Source organism: Esox lucius, chromosome 23, assembly GCF_011004845.1.
Source record: "Esox lucius isolate fEsoLuc1 chromosome 23, fEsoLuc1.pri, whole genome shotgun sequence".
Classification (NCBI taxonomy): domain Eukaryota; kingdom Metazoa; phylum Chordata; class Actinopteri; order Esociformes; family Esocidae; genus Esox; species Esox lucius.
This window is the reverse complement of record NC_047591.1, coordinates 16014508-16038774: the sequence shown is the minus strand read 5'-3', so window position 1 is coordinate 16038774 and position 24267 is coordinate 16014508. Positions and strand designations below refer to the sequence as shown.

At 47.3% G+C, this 24267-nt stretch overlaps 1 protein-coding gene across 1 annotated transcript in view; it reads left to right on the top strand.

Moving 5' to 3' along the window:
- snd1 (staphylococcal nuclease and tudor domain containing 1) overlaps nt 1-24267 on the top strand; it is a 182970-nt gene that overhangs the window by 128223 nt on the left and 30480 nt on the right. Inside the window, exon 18 of the mRNA XM_010887370.5 lies at nt 18802-18943. Within this exon, the coding sequence (XP_010885672.3) occupies nt 18802-18943 (142 nt within the window). The remainder of the gene's footprint in view (nt 1-18801; nt 18944-24267) is intronic.

Sequence of the window (24267 nt, the reverse complement as noted above, 5' to 3'; positions counted from 1 at the left end):
GAAGCTAATAGGGGCTGTGTTTTCTCCCTGAGCCCAGATTGGTTGAAGTGTACCTCGGTGTACTCCGTTCAATCCTCTGGATTAGCCCATCTATTGCATTTTCCTGTCTCTCCCTAGTGGTATTACCATGTCTTTGTATTTATATTAAAATGCACTCTTCTACCCATTTTCGTATTCTATAGGATTTGGGTGGAATCAACCCGACTAGTTAATTATTTATGACTCTTGTTGTGTTTCCAAGAACCTGGAGTTCAATCGTATTTGCTTTCTCAAAGCACAGACGTGCTAAATGCTTTCCGTGTTGCAGTGTTTTTTTTTTTGCAATTTCTTTTGCAATTGGTTCTCAAAGAGAACCAATGCCATCACCATGGTGATATTTCAAAACTGTGGATCATTTTTAAAGCAACTCATTTAGAGTCGTTTGGGAACTAATGAAGGAATTCGAGAGTCAATCTGCTTGAAGTTTGGGGTGGTCCTTCAACTTACCTTCCGTTTAACGGAAATTCCCCATTGTCGCTCCTCAGACAAATTAGAACTTTTTACGTTTTTAATTCAAGCCCAGGTCTCTTTTAGCATGGTTGAGGTGCGGGATGGATTGGAAATATATATTTTTCCCCACAAATTGCATTAGGCAGTGTGAAGAATTGAGACTAATAGCGTCTCAGGACACACAAGTGATTATATATATATTACCATTCTGGTCATCATTTCTTCTCACCGCTGTCATTGTTGCCTTCTAATTTAACTAATGGAAGGCAGGCCGTGTCAGACAGGAGCCACGACAGCGACACGGAAAATCACAGAAAGAGTTATCCAATTAGACACAGATGCTCACCCACACCTCCCTCCTCTGGCTCAGATACCTGGACTTGCACAGTGTCTCCTACTACCAGCCCGAGCCGAAAAACCCGCCGTGGAGGTTACGCTACGCTAGCCTGACAACGCCTCATTACACCTGCCTTGAATTTCCTAAGGAACCTATAACATTTAATTCAAACTATGTATGTTTGTTGAAAAGAGAGGGTGAGCTCACGTTACAGTTTTAAGGTACGTGTACTCCCCTCTTTCTCCTGTCAGTCAGTCTGATGACCAAGCAGGATCAGCTGTGTTATTGGCTGTCCCAACTCTACGGCAACAACAGGGCAATCATTGATCGGGTACAGACTTTGGGGGCTCATGGATTGTAGCCTCCCCGGTTGGAGCCCTGACTGAGCCAGTGGGAGGGGCCAGCAGTGCTCAGTGTGGTGGTGGTGTTGGATGGTGGTGGGTGGGCCCAGCAGTGCGGTCGTGAGTAGGCCAGCAGTGCTCAGTGTGGTGGTGGTGAGTGGGCCTGTAGTGCTCAGTATGGTAGGGGTGTTGGGTGATGGTGAGTAGGCCTGTAGTGCTCAGTGTGGTAGGGGTGTTGGGTGATGGTGAGTAGGCCTGTAGTGCTCAGTGTGGTAGGGGTGTTGGGTGATGGTGAGTAGGCCTGTAGTGCTCAGTGTGGTAGGGGTGTTGGGTGATGGTGAGTAGGCCTGTAGTGCTCAGTGTGGTAGGGGTGTTGGGTGATGGTGAGTAGGCCTGTAGTGCTCAGTGTGGTAGGGGTGTTATTACTACTCACTACTATTCATACTTTTTGGGCTGGGCTGGTAGAGAGTTGGTCAGTAATACGATCACCATGTCAGCCCCACAGGTGACCCCATTCATGACCTCACTAGCGGACTATCTGCTTGAGTGAACACTATGAGAAGATGCTTGGAGAAAGCAGGCTGTAATCTTCAAATCTCCCGAGCCTTGGCAAGTTGCTGTGCAGAGGTCATATATACAGTTGGATACCCAGAAATTGGGTTGCAAATAAGAAAAAAATACATATAAATACATGTATTTTGTTTTACGTAACCAGATAAGCCGATTGAGAACCATATGTCATTTAAAAGGACGACCCGGCCAAAGGTATAACAATTGCCAGACAAAACAGTCAGATCCACAGGAATACGAAATAAACAAATGAATGAGAATCAAAAATACATTATGTACAACTGAATAGAAATGGTGAGTAATATACACCAAATGAAATTATTAATATTTTCAGATGGATAAGGTGCATAGATCCCAATACGGTGAGATAGAAATACTAATAGAATATACAGATATTACTGACTTTGGAAGTGGGAGATGTATCAACCATCTTGTCAGAAAACCATTTAACCTGACTGATGTGAGCATTTGACATAATCAAGATGCTACCTTACATGCTGTATCCAAAGGTACAAAAACACAGCAGGTCCCACAGCCTTAAAACGCCTTGGCTTTTGCGTTGCAAAGTGCCAGATTTAGCACATTTCCAAATGGGTTCTTTGGTTCAGAGCACACTCTGCCAGCAAGCGTCTGTCTGTGGCAGATTAGAGGATAATACGATGATATAAAGCATTACTCTAAATTGTGTAATATATCCCTCTATGCATCCTTTCTGAAGTGCTGGTGTGTGGCAGGTTGTTTGTATTGCATCGCAGAGTAATTCTAGGAGAAGCATCTAAACAATCCATTGTAGCACGTGAACTCTGAATAGACACGAGAAAGCTTTTGACTCTGAACTCTGCCTCAACCTCTTGCCCCCCCCCCCCCCCCCCATCTTAAATGAACCGTTGTGCTTGTTTCTTTTTTGGCAATGGAAAACATGCACTTCTGCATGACGGAATGAATGGAGGCCTCCCTCACTACACCCTGTGTTTCCTGGTTGGTGTGAATTATGCATGGTATGCAGTCTGGGCCGCGCAGGGTTGAGCCCGGGCCGCGCAGGGTTGAGCCCGGGCCGCGCAGGGTTGAGCCCGGGCCGCGCAGGGTTGCATTAACATGGGATACAAAGTAAACATAAATACTAATTGTCCCAATTCATGCAAGTAATTTTGGGAAACAGCGCGGGATGCTTGTCCTGTACTGGTCTAGGGAAAACCGGAATAATACAAGTGTTCCAATAGCAGACTATTGTCAGCAACACGTCCCTTGTTTAAGTATTTATTAATTCCACTGTTATCTCGTTTCCATCAGTGAACTGTGCCTCCACGTATGAGATGTGTGCATAATCACCCCCCAGTCTTGCTTTATATTTGTTCTGAGGTCATTTGATAAAGGCTGCAGAGTAAAATCATTGTGGTACAGTCTGCACGCACTCTGTGTGAGAGTGCCAGAGTGAGTCCGCGCATTGTATCCCGTGGGAGCAATGCAATTGCTACAGTAATCCCTTCGCAGTAGATGGTGTGAGCTGACTGGACGGCTCCCTCTGTGGGAAATCACAGCACACGCTACAGACATGTCAGCAGCCATGCTTCAATGCAACGCCCCACCGTGCCACGCCACAGGCGCCACGCCACGGGCGGAGCAAGCAACCTGAGCCAGACCCGAGCACTGTTGGTGCAATGAGACTGACTGGGTGTTCTTACAATTTTCCCTATTGGTGTAAATACTAAATCCTTCTCTAACCACACAAAGGCTAAGAGCTGACTTGAGGACATTTTGGCTAAGACATTACATAATCAGATTTTCTGCACTTACGCACGCACACGTGCACACACCCAGTATGCATGCAACAATGAGTGACTATCCAAACTCTCACACACATCCCACCATGACCGGACTCTGCAGATGACCAGCCTGGTCGTCTGGTACCCTTCAGTGCATCAAGGATGATTGTTTTGAGTTGAGGCACAGTTTTAGTCAAAAGCAGGTTGCTAAGGGCAGTCATTTGAACGCGTATTGTGCCATTATAATTCCGGCATACTTTGAATAGTTTTTGACCTTTCTGAGTGGTCTGGAGATTTTTATTTTATATTTTACCCAAAATAAAAATAAATAATTGCTGTTATTAATTAATTTTGTGATTAAACCACCCAATATTCATTCACTGGAACTAAGGGTTTCTGCCAACCCATGAAACCCCCCCCCCCAGACCATTGTTCCTCCTCCAGCGATCTGCTGGCACTATGCATATGGGCATGTACGGTTCTCCTGACATCCACCAAACCCAGATTTGTCCTTTGGAATTCTAATGAACATTGTGCAACATGAGAAAAGGACAACTTGGTTTTTAGAGAAACTCTCAAAGTCAAAACTGACAATGTGTGTGGTGGTTCATCAATGATGATGATAATATTTGGTCTTCTGTATTCCTGCCAGCAGCCTAAGAAAAATGTCTCAACCCATTTAAAACAACACTTTCATTCAAGGGACTTTGCTTGTGACTTCTGCCAATAATCCAGCTGTAGAACATATTGCTGCCAGCCGATCAAACAAACCATTAAATAAATGATCCACTGAAAAGGAATCATAGGTCAGTAAAAAGAGTAGTTAAAAACAGAAACAAAGACAGGAAGCAGATTCCCTAAGGACAGCTGACTTGTGCTTTAACAATTAGATTTTATAGTTTACCACTTGTCTTACTAGAATCTACAGTGTGAATGCTGTTTTGGCCACTTGGTTTTGTGTGATATGCTATGGTAATATTTGGATGTTTTTGTTAGTTTTTCTGGACCCCAGGAAGGGTAGCTGCAGAAGATCCTTTTATACTTTATTAATAAATGAATAAATGTATAAATAAGTAAATATGATGCAGGATGTGTATAAAGTAGTGCCACATGCACATCAATAACAAGGACACACTCTGAACAGGGATACACACTGACTTCTGTTCATAGTGTCCACACAAGCAAACTACAGCCATTTTGTGATAGTAATGTCACATGTCTTTCTGACTTTTTGCAAATGTCTGTCACTGTGTTTTGTGTTGTTTTTGTTCATCTGTGTGTGTATCTCTTTGCCCTTGGCCTGCCACTCACCCTTCTCCAGTCATCCTCTGAATTCCTGCAGGCTCTTAGCTGGGGTCCTCTGGGGCAGGTTTGCGGCTGCCCTTGGTCCGCCCGTGCAGAAAGAAGGCAGTTTTGCTCTCGGGACAGTGGGTGAGGTTCGGGATGGGAACTTAAGTGGGGACGGGTGGGTGGGGGGGCAGTGTGGCAGGGAGCGTAATGAGAGATGACATTGTGAATTGCATTACTGCTGATTAACACATGCTTGGGTACTCTCTACTCGGACCGCAAAAGGGAGAACACACTCTGTTGCCCTCTCTACTGACTGGCATCCTGCACTGTCCTCCTTCCATTCCCTCCTCCCCATTCTGTCCCTTGCTCTTTTCTAACAGCCCCCCCCCCGTCCCCTTCAACTGAGCTGACGCGAGCCGGTAAGTGGGGGTGAAGGACGCAGGTTGACTTTGCCCGCAGTGTCTGCTGCTTGGCCGTTTGTCCCTCCTGGGACGTCGTACAAAGGCATTTTTCCACTTAATTTACCCAGGACTGGTCGTTCCAGATTTTCCTCCACTTCCAGTTGGATTAGAGGAGTGGGTCAGAGATCTCTTCCGAGTGCTGTGTTGAAACACGGCGACATAATGTTATTACGTCCGATTAAGTAGCCATAATGTAAGTGGCATCACTTCCTGATTTTTCCCTGAATCCAAGTAGCTATCTATATAGAGATTTCTGGACTGCAGAATCCACCACGAGCTGTCTCTGAGCTCCTGTCACTCTGTGATTGCTCACCACATTACTTCCATCAGCTTCTGCTTGAAAGACGGAACAAACTTTTTATTTGTCTCTTGTAACAGTAATTTACGGCGAACATAAGCCTGACACAATGAGCAGTCATTCAGTGTTGTGTATTTCTTTCATTGCTGGAGTTCTTGGGTACACAACATATCAAACAAATAAGACTCAGGCAGTCAGTGGTGATTGAATGTGCAAAAATTGGCTATTGGCAGGCAGAGTCATTTCTCAACAACTCAGGCTCTATGACCACATAGCTATGAAGATGACTTCATTATGGCCCAACGTGTTGACGGTTTTACCCTGATGCATGTTGTGCAGCTACAGTGTTTCTTACGACGGACAACACTTGTAACATATCTTAGGAATATCATGTTTTGATTTCCGCTGATTCATTGATCGCATTGGACGGTTGAGAAGGGGGTGTGACAGACTGTGGCTGATTAAAATGATACGCTTAGAACGTGATCCGGATATTTGGGTTGAACACTTTGTTTCTCTGAGAGGTGTCTGTCATTTTGCTCTCCTGTCATGGATACAGATTGAGTAACCGAGTGTTTGCAGCGTTCCAACAACATTATCCAAACATTACCCCTACTACTCCTATGCAGGCCTCAAAGTGCCTGTCCTTATGTAATGAAAGTGGCTGTGGTGACATTTCGCTGCGCTAAGCTGACATTTAGGCGTTTTGAAGACCGGAGACTCAATGCCGCGAAAACCCTCTGCGATCTTTCTTGCTTCAGGTGTCCTCTAATCACCCGTCTGTAATTAAAAAAGCGTAGGCTGTCACCAAACACACACTTTGACCTGACATATTTGAAGTCCTTCTCTCCCAGCTACACAAATGGTTTTAATAATTATTGAATGTACCACTCCCTCGTTTTTGTTCTTCCCTTGAATAAAAAGCTAAATATTTCTATTTTTTTGGGTCACCATTTAAATATTCCTTTCTGCTTTTTGGAGCATATCAACCCCCCCTTTTTTTTTTTTATGAGCTCCTCTTTAATTGGTCACTCCGTCCTCTTGGAGTTTCTGGCACCTTAAGTGACCCCTGCCACGTCGTGCCTAATGGCTCTGACAGGAGCTAGTTGCCTTTGACACCTCTGATCCTGGCTGGGTAGCTCATGACACCGCACTCTGGCTGTAACACACACACATTTCACAGTGGTTGCCATAGTAATTCCCCTGTGATCATGGTCGTGTACCAGCTAGATGGGTAACATCGTATCTGAACGGAGAGGGAGGTGGTTTGGTTTATTGCTGTGTAGTCCAGCAACTTGGATTGTGTATGAATATAGGGACGGCAGTAACAACTCATAGATCAGCAGGTGTTCCACTTTGTAGCTGCGCTGCATGCGTTGGCGTCTGGATCTCCAATGCACTAACTGCTACTGTGTCCAGTTGTCCTGCTGACAAATACCAATCTAACATTTGTGTAGACTCCTCTGTGGTTTTGTGAAGATAGCGTCTGTGTTTTTTTTCCCCCGGCACGCGCCTGACATTTCACTCCTCCAGCGCTGCCCCCCCCCCCCCCCCCCCACACACACACACACACACACACACACACAGCTTTAAGCTGGGTTGATCCTGCTGTAGGACTGGGGCTGGGTCCAAGCACTGGAGCGAACGCTTCATCAATTCTCTTTATTACCTGTTCTCTTACCAGGAAGGAGAGGGGGAGAGATGGTCCTCCACTGTCGAAGGATGGGGCTATTCTTAGACCATCAGGCAATTTCACTCCTTAAATGCAATGACTCTCTCACTCTCTCACTTTCTATCACTCCTCCCCCCTCCCCCCAGTATTTCCATTCCAAAAAAAAAATCTCGCTCACATTGGATTGCTTCTCCCCTCATTCAAACTCACCCCCCCCCCCCCACACCCCCCGAAAATGTTCTGTCTCCCGTGTTTGTGGAGTGAAGAGTGTGTGCACGTTAGTCTTGATTCATTGGGTGGATTCTGTTCGTCGAGGAATGCGTCGCTAGCTAACTGTGCATGTTCAATGGGTGTTGCGTGGGCGGTTATTGCGTGAGCACGGAGTTTGCCGTTGTTGTTACTTTTCTGATCGGTCTGCATTCTGCAAGGCTAGTGGTTGTAGCGCCACTTCTGAGGCTGACGCATTTCTCAATAAGAGTACAGAAATTAGAGCTAAAATCTTATGTATCGTCTGTCTTAAAACAGCTGTCCTACTGTTTGTGTGTGTTGAGCATTATGTTCTTTGATATCTGCGTGTGGTCGTGGTGTTCCCCTTCATACATGCTCGTATGTTTATGTCCACTGAAGGTGTCGGTCTTCATTGGTGAGTAAGTGTTGCTCATTTCCTCTGTGTGTCCACCTTCCTTTTTCTTGTGCTCTCTCCTTCCCACTCTCCCAGCCATCAGTCTCTCTGGCCCTCGCTGACCCCTCTGGGGGGCTCTGCTGGCTTTTATTTCCGCCTGTAAATCTGCGGCAGCTTCCACCCCTGCGCGCACACAGTCGGACACAGTAGTGAGGCTGTTGACAGAAAACAACATTACTTGACACAGAAATGTTTTATTACTGTGCTCTCACTGTAAGACCAACAGATTTGTGTGGTAAAGCCGACTGAACCTGTGGGTCAGACAAGCGTGCGGTGTCATCGGCCCTTGGTGCACATTATCAATGGGTCACTCTGGCTGTTTTGCTGCATTGGGTGATAATCAGACCAGAGTTGCCTGTCTTTCTCTTTCACTCCTGAGGTAGAGGCAGAGTTATATCAACGGGCCACTGTACCCCTCGCTTTTCATCCTCTCCCTTTGCTCCCTTCCTCTTTATCTGTTCTTGGACCTGGGTCTTCCTCCTGTCGGCCTGCCTTCCTTGAGGGGGTGTGTCTTCCTCCTGTCGGTCTGCCTGCCTTGAGGGGGTGTGTCTGTCTCCTGATTGGTCGGTTGGCCTCACTCTGTCCAGTCTATCTTTTTGTCTTTCTCTCTCTCTGCCTATCGCTATTTGTCTTCCTCTGTTTTTCCCTCTACTGCCGACCACCACCTCTGGGCCAGCTGTGAACTCAGTAGATTGGCAGGGAGGTCTGTGGGTGGCAGAGTGTGTTCATGCTGAGAGACTACATTTAGCCTTACCCACTTCCCTTTGATAATCTGCATGCTGTACGATGATGGACAGTAACCCCAGTGTAAATAATGCCCCCCGGAAACATTCAGAGCCTGGATAAGAGAAACAAAAAAACAAGTCTCCATTTGATCAGAAAGGGAATAAAAAAAACACGACGAACCACACTTTAAAGAGAAGCTTCCTGCCACCACATCTTCGTGTCACCATGGTAACGCCATGGCAACTGGGGAGGACTAGACGGTTAATTAAAAGTTGATTAATTGCCTTTTAATTGCATATTTGTACATGTAACTCGGAGGATGTTTCTTTTTTCCTCTTTCTTTTTACCCCCACTCCTCTTTGGCTCGGCTGGCAACGATTATGACCCAAAAAGATCGGCTCGGTGAGCCACTTGGTTGATAAACGGTTGTGTTTGAAGGGCAGAATGGGATGTACTGGATGGAAAGCGATATTATCAAGTGTTTCCCCTACATTTCACTTTACTTTTGCTCTAACCATTTTTCAATGTGCCCCACCATATCTTCTTTATGTTAAGTATCATTTAAATAGTAATTTTGTTTATATTTTTCCCCACATAGTTATTCCACTATGCAAATCTGCCAAAAAAAAGTAATTCATATCATATGTAACGTTTCATTGCTGACTTTTGTTTTGAAGGCAAAATACGAAAACCCGAAGTCTTATTGTTGCCTGCATGACGCTAATCCATTGTAGCCGATTGTAGCTATGGAGTTGAGTAGCTAGCTTCTTACCTTGTCTCTCAGACGATGGCTACCTGCCTCATATCAATGTGACAGCCACTTACTGACATCCACACCGAGAAACACCACACAGCCAGTTACGTTTCTCTGACCTCACTCGCAAGCTTGATACTGTGCACGTCGGGTGCAGGCCGTTGTGGCCCTGCTCATATACTCGTACGATAGTAAACTGCGCTCTGCTTTGTAAAGAAAAATAGCATTTAATAAAAATATTGTTTTCCCGTGGTGACGCATCACAATTTAGCAGCAGCAAAGCAGCGCTCTGATTACAATAAGTGGGAGTACTGGATACATTCTTCAGGCAGGAATTTCTCTTTATTCTTTTTACTCATGAAAAAGAGCGAGACAAACTCAAGTTCAATCAGCGAGAGGGGAAGACTGAGGGAGAGCAGCTCTAAGTCCATATTCTGCTGCTGGAAAGAGAGAAACTGAGGGCGATCCACTGGAAAGAGGAAATAGCCAGCACACACAGTCCAACCTAGACGCCCCCTTTCTAGGCTAGCTCCGGAAATAAAGCGAGGTATCGTTTAAGGACAATTCTGTGTACCGGAAAATTGAGAGGCATTGTATAACATTCCTGTCTTGGAACACACACACACAAACACATTCTCCTCCTTCTCACACGCACACACGGACCCACGCACGAACGCGCACACACACTTTTCTATGAGCTTGCAACCACAATACACATTCAATGACAAAAACAACCTGGTCAGACAGACTCCTTCAACCCGGGTTGTGTGACTGCAAGTCTTCCCCTCTTCTATGTCTCCTCAGATGATGTCCTGGTGAGTTTATGATGTTTTAATGACTGCCAATAGACTCTTACAGAGAATGTCCCGTTCCATAACTGTCTCTGTGTATGTCTCTGTGTCTGTCTCTGTGTCTGTCTCTGTGTCTGTCTCTGTGTCTGTCTCTGTGTCTGTCTCTGTGTCTGTCTCTGTGTCTGTCTCTGTCTCTGTCTCTGTCTCTGTGTCTGTCTCTGTGTCTGTCTCTGTCTCTGTGTCTGTCTCTGTGTCTGTCTCTGTGTCTGTCTCTGTGTCTGTCTCTGTGTCTGTCTCTGTGTCTGTCTCTGTGTCTGTCTCCGTGTCTCTGTGCCTGTCTCTCTGTGCCTGTCTCTCTGTGCCTGTCTCTCTGTGTCTGTGTGTGTGTGTCTGTGTCTGTGTGTGTCTGTGTCTGTGTGTGTCTGTGTGTGTCTGTGTGTGTCTGTGTGTGTCTGTGTGTGTCTGTGTGTCTGTGTGTCTGTGTGTCTGTGTGTCTGTGTCTGTCTCTGTGTCTGTCTCTGTGTCTGTCTCTGTGTCTGTCTCTGTGTCTGTCTCTGTGTCTCTGTGTCTGTCTCTGTGTCTGTGTGTCTGTCTCTGTGTCTCTGTGTCTGTCTCTGTGTCTGTCTCTGTGTCTGTCTCTGTGTCTGTCTCTGTGTCTGTCTCTGTGTCTGTCTCTGTGTCTGTCTCTGTGTCTGTCTCCGTGTCTCTGTGCCTGTCTCTCTGTGCCTGTCTCTCTGTGCCTGTCTCTCTGTGCCTGTCTCTCTGTGTCTGTGTGTCTGTGTCTGTGTGTCTGTGTGTCTGTGTGTGTGTCTGTGTGTCTGTGTGTCTGTGTGTCTGTCTCTGTGTGTGAGTGAGATGCAGAACAGGTGTGTGTGATCCACCAGGACTGACCAGGCATCAGGGTAGCCTACTGGTCAGAGCTTCTGAACAGGGACAGAACGGTGGCTCGGTCGAATCCCAGAGCAAACAAGCTGAAACATTTGTCAGTTAACCCCAAGTGCTCCCAGGTCATTCCTGAAAATAAGACTGTGTTATTTGTCATACTTACCGGGTCCATTAATAGGGAGACCCCAGAGCAAGTGAATTGGATGCCGGATGAGTTAAAAAGGTTGAGACCAGACAGAGCTAAGGGGTCATTATCTGGTCCGGTGCAGCAGGGAGGAAAGTGAGTGGATAAAAAGATGGCGATGAAAGGCTCTGGGTTGAGGAACCTGCCACCGTCTCGCCCGCTGTCCTCTGAGTAGGAACATCTGTTGGCTGTGATACGAGAGGCCGAGGACGGTCTGTCTCTCTCTGTCTCCTTAAATTCCCCCGCTGATGGCCCCATTTCTCGCCGCCCCTCCCCCCAGTACTCGCCTCACACCACCTGTGCCGTTTTAATGCATAATTAATTTGCTAAGTGACCCCATCAACTGTGTCCGTGTGTTCCTCCTCTGTCCCGTCCTTGAGGCTTTGGTTCGGCCGTAGAGGAGTGTCCAAAAATGGCTGCTTCATTGGAAGTCGTTGGTGGTCACTCATTAGAACGCCTCGGTGTGTGTGTTGGTTCGTGTTGCGGTTATGCCTGGGCGTTACTGGATTGTCCCTTGTGACCTTGGTGGTACCGTCTAGTCTGTGTCGTGGAGTGCTACTGCTGCGTCCCGTCACTGTCCGCTTCCTGTCTCCGCTTGTTTCCAAGGTGCGTGTTCGCGCGCGCCTGCGTGGCCTAAGTGCGTGTGACTCTTGTGTGTTTTATGGCGGTGTTGGCCCGGGGCAGCCATGCAATGCATCTAAATATGAGGGCAGTGAGGAGGGAAGCGTGTGACCTGCATACCAACACACCCGCCCAAATCATCCACCACACAGCTCTCTCACTTAACCCCACAACAGGCTGTTATGGGGGTTTCATGCTCCATCTCCACCCTCTACTAGCCTTGGGGATGGATGTGGGAAATGGGTTCGTGTCCTGGGATCACCAGGTCTCCTCCATGCATCAGACCGCCGTTTTTCCTGTTGACCCCCCCCCCCCCCCCCCGGTGTACTTTCAATGGGATTTGTGATGAGTGTCTCTGGTCATTGATTAGTGTCCCATTCAGTCACCTTTGAACTGAGTCGGAGCTCAGTGTTTGTCCCGGGGTCTGTTCTTGTCGACTCCCCCCCCCCCCCCCCCATCCAGATGCTGGAAAAATGAACATTTGCACTTATGACAAGCGAGAAGGTGGGATTTTATGGCTGCACAGTTTTGATCGATGGTTTTATTAAAACAGCATTTTGTATTGTGTAGAACACACATTCTGCCTCATCACTCGCAGACGCACGAGCGCGCGCTCGCACATTTCATACTCATATCCTCCTTGTGCCAACCAGTCAATCAGTTTACAGGCCAGTCCCCCGCTGTAGGATTCTTCCAAAATCGCTAGCGATGACTGTTCCTTCTGAACATGCTTGTAGTGGTTACATAGAGCCATGCCCCAATGGGCGCTCCGCACGCCCACACCAATCAGACGACGCCTTTCTTAACCGTCCATTAGGGGTTCCTGTAACTCGTGCCGAGCACCAATGGCGAACCTGCGGCCTCGGCCGTCACCTCAGAGGGCGTCTGGGTCTGTCGGGTGGTCAGTCGGGCGGGCGCTTGGTCTGGCGAACAATAAGACTTGTCTGTTGCCAAAGCTTGTTGACATTTCATCGATTCTTGTTATGGCGTGTAGTCCCCTGTTGCTAGAGAATTCATTAGGCTGCGGTTAACACTGTGTGGATAGTCGGTTCTGAGGCGCACCGTCGGTTGGGGGGGGTGGGTGTCCCTGTTCTCATGTGGTATGGACTATGGATTGCAGCTACCCTCCGGAGCTCCTTGTCGGGTGGCGCGGTGTGCTGGTATGGATGACGGCGGCGTCGTGGTATGGATCGCCCCGGCTGGAGAGGCACTGATTCGTGGTCGCGCTCGCCAGTCTTGTTAATCATTTCCCAACCTATAATAGTTCTGTCAATACGCCACGTCGACGGTTGAGCCAGAGGAAATCCGGGGTCAATGTTGTAATGAGGGCCTGTTTTTCACGATTTGTAAAGGTCTGCCAATCAAGTCTAGAAGCGACTAAGGCCCTGACCCGAATAAATACCTTGCGGCTGGAGGGATTGAATGGGGCTTTGGGTTTGAGCTGAACATGCGGTCTGCATGGTTGATTTCATTCAATCGTTTCGGGGACATTTCAACCAATGTGCCTCCCCACAAACATGCCCAGACTGTGTTTGTTCGGCCCCCAATCTGACTGTCGATGAGTGCTTGATGTGCGGTACAAGGAGTATACTCGAAGTGAAACGCCCCGCTGAATTTTCCTAATGAGGCGTTCCCTTTTGAAGGCCCCTTCATTAGGACTTTAATAGAGGCTGAGGTTGATCTGCAGAGTGCACTTTTAATAATACAAACATTGGTATTGATTTCTATTTTAAGCAGAGCACTATTGAATAATGCATTAATAATGAAAGTACACACAACCCTGTGTTGCTTGGTTGGTACAGCATGGAGCTTGCAATGCCAGTGTAGGTTTCGCTCCCACTGGGGAGAAGCATGGTAATGTATGAACTCACTGCTGTAAGTGGCTCTGGATATGATTTTCTGATGACTCAAATGTTAAACAGGATGGTTCTGTAACTGGAGAGTGGCCTTATTCAACCGGTATGAGACAAGTGAGCTAGAGTAAAGCCTGCAACAGTATCCTTTCCCGTGGTCAAGACATGGATGTGTAATGGTAGGGTGAGGTATGGAGGTTTAGGGTGGGGTATGGCTGGGTCAGGGAGGCGTATGCTAAACAGGTCAAAATTAAGCATCTTTGTCTCTGAATGGCGTCTAGGGCCAGAAAGTTCGGTTCTAAGCACTTCAACAATGAGTAAATCGCTACGAAAGGTTTGGTTGGGACCAAAATTAGGGCTGTCAAAACATTTTGGAATGTGGATGGATGTGGCCGAGGGCTGATGTGAAAGGCTTTAGTCTGGAGCGGATGTGGTAGAAGTGTACAGAAGAGCCTGGCTCACTGTGTTCTGGAGAGCAAACTGTGTCACTGTCCTCAGACACCCTGCTCCCCCAGGCTCCTCCCACCTCCCAGTCTGTGTGTGTGTCCCAGTGCATGTGTGTCTGTGTGTGTCTGTGTGTGTCTGTGTGTGTCTGTGTGTGTCTGTGTGTGTCCCAATGCATGTGTGTGTCTGTGTGTGTCTGTGTGTGTGTGTGTGTCCCAGTGCATGTGTGTGTCTGTCTGTGTGTGTCTGTGTCCCAGTGCATGTGTGTCTGTGTGTGTCTGTGTGTGTCTGTGTGTGTGTGTGCCCCAATGCATCCCCGTGTCTGTCTGTCTGTGTGTGTGTCTGTCTGTGTGTCTGTGTGTGTGTGTGTCCCAATGCATGTGTGTGTCTGTGTGTGTGTCTGTGTGTGTCTGTCTGTGTGTCTGTGTGTGTGTGTCCCAATGCATGTGTGTGTCTGTGTGTGTGTGTGTGTGCCCCAATGCATCCCTGTGTCTGTCTGTCTCTGTGTGTGTGTGTCTGTGTGTGCCCCAATGCATCCTAGTGTCTGTGTGTGTATGTGTCTGTGTGTGTGTACCCCAATGCATCCCCGTGTCTGTGTGTGTGTGTCTGTGTGTGTGTGTCTGTGTGTGTGTGTCTGTGTGTGTGTGTCTGTGTGTGTGTGTCTGTGTGTGCCCCAATGCATCCCTGTGTGTGTGTGTGTGTGTGTACACTCTCTGGGTGTTGATAGAGTTTTGGTCTAGCCGAGCTGAACAGTCTGTATTGGAATTGACATGCTGTCACCTTTAATCAATGGTCGTCTCCCCCCCCAACCCCCGTTCTGGGTGTGTGTACGAGGAAATGTCTGTGTGCATACGAGGAAGTATGTGTGCACGCACAAAAGGAACTAACCTTGTGTGTACAAGGGGGGTATACATGAACAGCTGTGTGTCTTTCGGAAAGTGTGTGTGTGTGTGTATGTTCGGAGGGAGAATTTTGTGAAACTTAGTCAAGAAATGGTGAAAGACCTGCCATTCCATGTAGTCACCAGTACTGCTGCAAGTCCTTTTCCCACCCCTCGCTCTCCACTCTCTAACCTCACGCTGCCCAATCCAGACCTTCAAGTGCTTTTGGCTTTGTCCATTGTTGGTTATGTGTTTGCACGTGTTCATAATGCCGGTTGGGTGTTTAGTAGTAGAGTCAGTCAGCTGTTGAATGACAAGGGGTTTGGCTGTGTCATCTGCTAGCCACACTTCACTAGCCCACGTCAGAGACTGTTCCAGGTGTGTTGCTGTGCCAGTCTCGTACCCGGTCTCAAACCATCACTCTATGTCTGCCGTGTTGCCGTAGCAACCCGTTGTGGGTGCCGGAGATCCAATCAGTAATTAGACGTAATGGGCTCACGCGTATACATGTACCAACATGACAGGAGAAATATCCACGCCACGGCCCAGAAAACAACTAACAGCTAATCAGACATTACAGATAGAGAGGGGAGAGAGAGGGCAGTGGGATGGAGAGAGATGATTAAAAACCCAAATCTAGAGGTGCTCCCGGATGGTGCTATGCCCTTTGGCACTTCCCCGGTTACGGCGTGGCGACAATGTTGGCGGGACTGATTTGGGGCATGGCTGCGTTTGCCGTTGTACCGTAGCGCCGACTCCTCGTTATCCCGAGAAGCATTCCCCGTTGTATATAACCTGGCTGGGTGAGCAGTGTGATGAGAAGCTGGGTATTCTGGCGCGACGCGCTCCACGGGACACACGTCTTTGACTCCCGGGTCCGCTGGGGGTTGCAGGGCTGAAACGAGGCTATAATCACAAACTGGACAATAGAAAGCTGGGAAAGAGGATTGTGTGTGTGTGTGTGTGGGGGGGGGGGGGGCAAAGCACCAGTAACTCTTCATGTGTGCGTCACCCTGTCCTTCTGTCCTGTACCGTGAGGGACACTATTACAACAATGGACCCCTCCCCCGATTAAGTTTTGAGACTCTCTGCTGTGTTTATTTTTTGGAAGCAGGCACAACCAGCTCCTACAGCCTAGCCCCTAACTCTGCTCTCTCCGTCTCTCACTCGTTTTGTTTCTTCCTTTATTCTTCTCTCTCTCTCTCCTGCTTTTTATCTCTCCCTGACGCGACGCCTGCTCTGTCCACGCATCAGCGGCACTCACATACCTGCGCTCAAGTGGAACAAACAGGGATAGTTGGCTGCTCGCGGAAGGTCATCCGCCTACGGCACGGGGGGTGTGTGTGTTTGTGTGTGTGTGTGTGTGTGTGTGTGTGTGCGAGCGAGCTCTGTTCAAGGCCATTTGCTCTGTTGTCCGTACTGCACTGGTATTGTGAAATCCGGGCTGTCATCCACTGTGGGTACTCTCCACGATACGTGTCTGGCATTCTGTGTGTGGCTTCTCTCCTCTTTTGCCCTTGTGTGTCAGAGGTCACTCAGCCCGTATTGTTGTGAACCCACCCCCCCCCCCCTCGCCCCCAGGAAAGCCACCACAGTGACAGTCGCCACGGTAATGAACAGTGACACGCTAATCTGTGTCACTCGGATTGGTCCTGCGGGTTTGATTAAAAGCTCAGACGTGTCATCAACCTCTGCCGCGGCCCCACTGCATTGTGGGTATTGATTCCATTAATACATAAGTGAGAGATGGAGGAAAAGTTACAAAAAAATAAATAACATAAATAAGGTTGGAATTGGAAGTTTGCGAAGCGTGGCCATGTTTAGGTCTTAATTAACCCCTGGCCGGCCGTCTTCACTGAGTAATTACATTTTTTCCCCCTATTTTCTTTGTTTGGCGTCTGCAGGAGGAATAATTCAATGTAATTGGGGGCTTTGACCCCACCTTTTGTTGCCAGGGCGGGCAGGTCCCCCATACCCGGGGCCTGATTCGCTGGCGCTCTGTCACTTGTTGTGTTTGCAAAGAAATGTGGGTTTGCCAATGTTGTTGGGTAGCAGGTTCTTCTCATTGCACCTGTACAATTGGCATGTAAGTGTGTGGTGCTGCTCACCTCACAGCCTTGGGACTCTTAATCACACCAGCCCACGTGGAGGCTGCTCAGCCCACCATTCTCTCCATAGTCAACAGTTAATTCAGGAAGTAAACAGAAATTCACATTCAGTAATTGAAAGAAAAAAAAGGATATATCTCAAGTGACAAAAACATTTCAACAATTTGGGTTTGAACTGAATTAATACCCCCAAAATGCACACTATAGCAATTCTCAGCTAATCTTATACCAATAACTGGAGAGTAATTGTCTTTTTAAAATCAGCTCATGACAAAAACAAATGCAGGTAAAAAGACCACTTGAGATACAACCCATCACTTTAACTGTGTCTTTGATCTGGCCAGTGTTTTTGCCTCCTTGTTATGCTTTCTGCATCAGCATCCTCTCAACTGTCACCAGCCCCTTCTGGTCTTTATCTTAAGCATAACATGTTAATACCCCGGCTAACAACTAGCTATATTGCTAGAGTGGTTTGGGCAAGCAAATACAAGTAATATTTTTTAACGGCCCTGTCTGAATTGTGAATACATTTATATGCGTGTTTAAACAACATTAGAGCATCCCAACCTAAAGATTTATTTTTCCCTGGGCCCCCTCTGCCGTTCACCAGAATTGCCAGATTGCCAATCCGACAATGGTGTGCTAGCATACCGATAAACCTGTAGAAACCGCTGGGTGTAATTAGCTATCTAACACTGCTCTGAAGAAGAGGTTAAGCGACAGAGACGGAGAGGGCGAAAGAGAGAGAGAGAGAAGCATACCTTGTGAAGATAATTAGCTGATGATACCATACAGTTAAATAATTAGCCTGCCGCTAATTGGCTAATATCGCTACACTATTAAAACCACAAACGTTTTTTTTCCTTCACCTTCATTAAGTGCACAGAGAAAAGCCTGCAGTTAAAATGAAAGGAGTAGAACAAGCTGTGTGCCGGTTTTACACATGAAAAAGGAGCCGCTTGTTGTTAGGTTGTCTCACTTGTACTTCCTACCTTTTTGGAGTTCAGTCACCCGTATAGGAGACTCAAAACATCAGCTGAGAAAGAGATGATTAGGCCGCTTTTTTAATCCTGTTGTGAGTGCGTGCATGCATGCATGTGTGCGTGCATGCATGCGTTTGTGTGTCCCGTGTATGTTTGTGTGTGCATGTCCATATTGCAGCCGTAGTTTTTGATTTGTGGCCCCTAGCTGAGCACTCTTCCCGTAATGAGCGTTCTGCCCTCCGAGGAGGCTGACAGAGGGCTACCCTTGTAGAGGAGCTGACCTGATTTGCCTGCCAACAACACACTAGAGGACAGGCAATGAGATGGGGGGAGAGAGTGAGAGAGAGGTCCCACAGGGGCTTGGTGTTACTGTTACGGGCCATTGTTTTTCTATGTTTGGTTGTTGCTCTTCCTAGATCATTGGTTCCGCACACAGATTTCCCTTTGGCTTGAAAACATGGTGGGACTTCGGTAATGGAAGTCAGTGGGGGTGGTTTTTCGCTGCGGTAGTTAGTCGCGTGGACTCTTGTCGTTCCGTTCGTCCCACCAGGTCCCCGATTTTAGCGCAGCACATCGGGTCACGACACACATGCTTCACACACCAGAAATGCGTAGGACGTTTTCTGACGCGAGTCGCCCTGCTCATGACTCCTGTCCCCCTTTTCCAGATCTGGGCCAACTACGAGGAGAAACCAGTGGAGGAGGTGGTACACGTGTCAGAGGAGAAAGAACGCACCGCCAACTACAGAGCGGTCTACGTCACGGAGATCACGGACGCCATGCACTTCTACACCCAGGACGTGGAGACAGGTGTGTTTGTGATCCACACCCTCTGTACTTCTGGGTGACACGAGGTCTCCGCAAAGACGGAAGACCCTGAGGGTCTCACAAGGAAGAAAAGTTTCTTCCCACTTAAGGTGCTAGTTTTAGGGGAAAACGTACAATAAGCGTAGTGTAGAAATGCCTCAGTCGGGATGAAAGGCATAAGCAGTTCAGGTTGGGTGTTATGGCTAGGTTAGGTTTTTGGGGTTAGGGTATGGTTAAGGTTGGGGGTTAGGTCGGGGAATATTGATTTCTGGGTCAGGGTTACTTCTCTTCCTTCCCCAGTAGGATAGAAAAACAACAGGGTTTGGTTGTGTGACTATTTGGGCTGAAACATTGGTGTAGCTGACTGTATGCAGGATGACTGTATGCAGGATGACTTTATGGATGATGAGTAGTTTTGCCTCCCCCTCCACCATCACATTCACCTCCCGTCTGTGTTGTACACCTTCCTGCAACAACACACCAACACCCTACCACAAAAACACCCACCTCCCCTCGTCGGTGTGTGCAATGCATTATGGGCGCCTGTTTCTGAGTGTGTGCACCTGGGCGTGTGCGCCTGCGTTTCTGGGCACCTGTGTTTCTGCATCTGGGTGTCTGCGTGTGTGTGTCTGGGTCTGTGTTTTTGTCTGCCTGCGTGTGTGTCTGCGCGCATGTGCCTTGTTCATATGCAGGTCTGTCTCTCTGTGTTGCACGTGCCTCTCTGTTTTGCATGTGTCTCTCTGTGTTGCGGGTCTGTCTCTCTGTGTTGCGGGTCTGTCTCTCTGTGTTGCGGGTCTGTCTCTCTGTGTTGCGGGTCTGTCTCTCTGTGTTGCGGGTCTGTCTCTCTGTGTTGCGGGTCTGTCTCTCTGTGTTGCGCGTCTGTCTCTCTGTGTTGCGCGTCTGTCTCTCTGTGTTGCGCGTGTCTCTCTCTGTGTTGCGGGTCTGTCTCTCTGTGTTGCGGGTCTGTCTCTCTGTGTTGCGGATCTGTCTCTCTGTGTTGCGGGTCTGTCTCTCTGTGTTGCGCGTCTGCCTCTCTGTGTTGCGCGTCTGTCTCTCTCTGTGTTGCGCGTCTGTCTCTCTCTGTGTTGCGCGTCTGTCTCTCTCTGTGTTGCGCGTCTGTCTCTCTCTGTGTTGCGCGTCTGTCTCTCTCTGTGTTGCGCGTCTGTCTCTCTCTGTGTTGCGCGTCTGTCTCTCTCTGTGTTGCGCGTCTGTCTCTCTCTGTGTTGCGCGTCTGTCTCTCTCTGTGTTGCGCGTCTGTCTCTCTCTGTGTTGCGCGTCTGTCTCTCTCTGTGTTGCGCGTCTGTCTCTCTCTGTGTTGCGCGTCTGTCTCTCTCTGTGTTGCGCGTCTGTCTCTCTCTGTGTTGCGCGTCTGTCTCTCTCTGTGTTGCGCGTCTTTTGTTTTGCATGTGTCTATGCACATGTTTCTGTCTGTGTATGTGTGTTTTTGTGAGAGGGAGTGTGTGAATGCCCTGTTAACCCGAGTTCAGTGGAGCAGTGCTGTGGCCAGCCAGTCATGTAATTACTAATAACCCGTCCAACCCCCTGCCATCGACACAGAATCACCCCTCCCTGCACACACTTTCTGTCATTATCATTATTCCCCCACACTCATCCAGCCCACAGGCCTTGTATATCTAGGATGTGAAGCTCTTTCTGTTAGGCTTCATCTCTCTCCTGTCATTACCATTAGTGGCGTTTTCTATAGGCTGGCTGTGAGTGATGTGACCAAACACAAAATATCTTAAACGGTTGTGTGTGGTGTTTTATGTTTGACCCTGTCTGTCGGCACGGTGTACTGTCCACACACCCGCCTTGAAGAAGCCTGCCCAATCCTTGTCTCAGCACCTGGCCTCTTGGCTTTTTCAATACAATGTCTTTCCGTGACTGAATTCTCACCTGCTCACTTGATATGAGTCTACGCGGCTCTCTAGTCGTCAAGCCCGAATGGCCCACAATCCACCAGGTTCACTGCTGTTGCCTTGGCAACACTTTCACGAGATGGACAAACTGAGGCAACCGTGACAAATTAGTCCCATTTCTAGGAAGTGGTTTACCTGACGTTGCGTAGGTGTTCACTTCAAGGACATGAGACGACCATCACATCCCAGTATTCACATCTACTGACCGAATGAAGGGGCTCCGCTCCCATTTGGACTGTCAACCCTTGTGAGACCCCCATCTGTGTTCCCCAAGCGCTTGGGAGCCACATGGTTTTTGGACCCAGTTGACCTCTATTAGAAAAGGGGTTAATTGCTGTTATCACACAGAATTGAATAAGGAGCACAAACCTGATTGGTTTGGAGGAACATGTTCACTTCCTCCAAACTAATCTCTTCCTCTCCCAGCCATTCATTCATTCTGTCACTTTTTCTCTCTCAAAATGAGCCTTAAACTGTGTGTGTGTGTGTGTGTTGTTCAGTGCCATTCAACTTTGACAGAGGCCATGAAATTGTATTTTGTTGTCACTTAATTTGTGTTAATGCTATAATTAATTAATTAGCATTCATTTAGAGGCAGTGTGTGGCCCTCGTGGTCATGAGCGTGACTATCCTATTGCGTTAGAGTACTGCAGCGTTTGGATTCGGCTCCTGGCCTCTCTTTTTCAGCCAGTACCCCTCCCTGTAGATTCACGTAGGACTCCTGGACACCTCTGGACTCCTTCTGTCTTATAGGGAGGTGATGTACAAAGCTGATGATGTGCCATGACAACAACTGTGACTGACGGGAAACAGAAGTCCACACACACACCACACTAGCACAGGGTTAATTAGCTTTATTCGTTTGACCGTGGAGAGTTCATGGACCAGGATAGATAAACAGTATGTTAGGTTTAGTTAATGTTGCTAAAATGGAATCTTGGCTGGATGTGCTACGGTCTGTGCGTTCCAGCACCGTTTTAGTCATATCTCTCAATTTCATGTTTTCTTTCATTTTTTTCCCCTGATTTCAGATGAACCAGAAATGCGGGGCCTGTTTTAGTTTTTAATTGGCCAATGTTTTCCACCGAGAGAGTTATGTGCTCATTAGGAAAAAACAGGATTGTTATTTTCAGCAGGGAAGCAAGTATGACCAGAATCACCCCGTGCCTCTACTGTGTCCTTTCTCTCTCTGACTCCCCCCCCCTCTCTGTGTTTCTCTCTGCTTTCTCTCTGCTACCCTCTGTTAAAGCTACATTAAGGACCCCGGCCCCTTGAAGAGCACTTCAAAGTCTGGGCTCAGTAAATTCCTACAAGCCTTAGTGTTTTACAATTTCATTACAAGTTGTTGTTTTTCTAGTTTCTAATATTTCTTAACTAAGGAATTTCTAATGTAGTGGGAGTTGTTTAAATACTTTGAAGATACTATGTTTGATAAAGACATTACTTTTTATATTGCAGTTAAATTGCTTGTCATGCGCCTCACACCGCCAATTTGCTGGAAAACTGTAGGCGCTGCAGCTCTAGGTGAACCTGAAACTGAGGGGTTTTACAAGGGCTTTCCCCCCTAACCAGTGTCACCCCGCCTGTCACACTGAGCACGGATCTCCCTATACCTACGCCCCAAAGCCACACAATTATGGAAATGGGTTGACACATACAGGATGCAGTGAAGACTTTCTTACTCCCTCTGTATTCACTCTGTCTTTGCGCTCATCAGTATTCTGAATGCGATAAACAGGCCAAGCACAACTAACAGCACTCTGCACAGAAGAGGGAGAGTGCAGGAGTTCTGACCTTGTCTTGCTTTCTCCCTCATACCTCTCTGTGTGTTAAGATCATAGGTGAGAGGTTAGGGATGTTTTTTGGGGGGGTATTTTTGGCATCTGTCGCCATTACTCCATTTACTGTCTGGATGAAAAATAGGCAGATGAGGGGAAGGCTCCTTGACTGACCTTGAGGCACTGGCCAAGCCATGGGGGACATGAAGCCGGAAATAAAAATAAGGTATGCTGAAACGGGGGTAAATCCTGACATTCTTCCTTCCTCTCCCTTCAAAGGGGCTGAAAAAGCTGAGAATTATAAAGTGTAAATAAACCTCCCAGCTCTCATTAAGCACCATTGTGTAGTACTCCTATCTAACTCTGCCTGTGGACACTGTCTCCTGTGCCAGGAGAAGACGGTATGTTGTATTATCATCTCTTTATCTCCCTCGTGTCTCTTAATGGTCCCTACACCGTCAGGGAAAGTCCACACTCATTTAATTCCCCTTTACCACAAATCTCTGGGACAGTTTGGCTTGTGCGGAGTAAAATAAACATATTTTTTCTATTTATTTATGAGTCAAATTTAATTACATTGTGTGTGTTAGCATGTGGCACAAGTGAAATAGAATTTGTCAGGAAAATAATTTTCCTGTGTGGGGAAATTCTACGGATATCCAAAAAACTGTTCCAACTCTTCCTCCCCACCTCCCTGCCTCAGTATCTTTCCCTCCCTTCCCAAGCGTTTCTCCTGAGGCTGTGTGTAATTACTCTCAGAGGGGAACCTGCATAGATATCTGACCTTGGATGCACTGAAAGACAGAGGGCACTCTAGGCGGATGGGGAAAGTGACAGTCTGCTAAAACACATAGTTTTCCTCTGTTTTTCAGCATGGCGACTAAAGAGAACTACTAAACATGCAAGTCTATTAGGTTTAGAATGTCTGTAGCAGGAGAAAGAGGGCCTTTCAGCCTGGTAATATTGACAAATAGCATGAGGGGTGGACCGTTTCTTAGGCTCTAGTGAGTAGTTCAGTTCACCAAGGCACATGGGATTAAGTATTTTGTTAGTGGAAAATTTTTGTTACTCGTTCCTACTTCGATTGTGAGCATGTATTAGAATTTTCTCCTATGAATACACAGACTTAAAGAGTAGTTTCCAATTGTTTTACTTGCTGATGGATGGTTTCACGCCCTGAAATTCATACATGCGCCAAGATACCCTTTAATCCAGAGGTCAGTTGTCTTTAAATAGTATTACTGACTGATTTATTTTTTGTTTTCACCTTTAAGTAAAATTAAAGCACATATGCATGCTATAACAATGACCTTTGTTATTAGAAAACTGAGCCATAGACTAGATTGTTGAAGTTTATTTGTCTATGTATTGGTTTCACCATTTACAAATGACAACTTATTCTACATACAGTAGCACACTTGTTTCAGAGTACAAAAAAACTATTGGGGCAATATAATATGCTTTGCATCTGTTTTTTGGATTGTCTGTTGTGTTCCATCATAATGTTTGTGCAGAGATTACAGATGATTCTAGGCTTTGTGTTTGCCTTTGGAGTACACCATAGGTCTGTCAACATAATAGGACAAAGAAGTATCTGTGAGAGTTAAAGAAGCCATTATGAGGCTGGAAA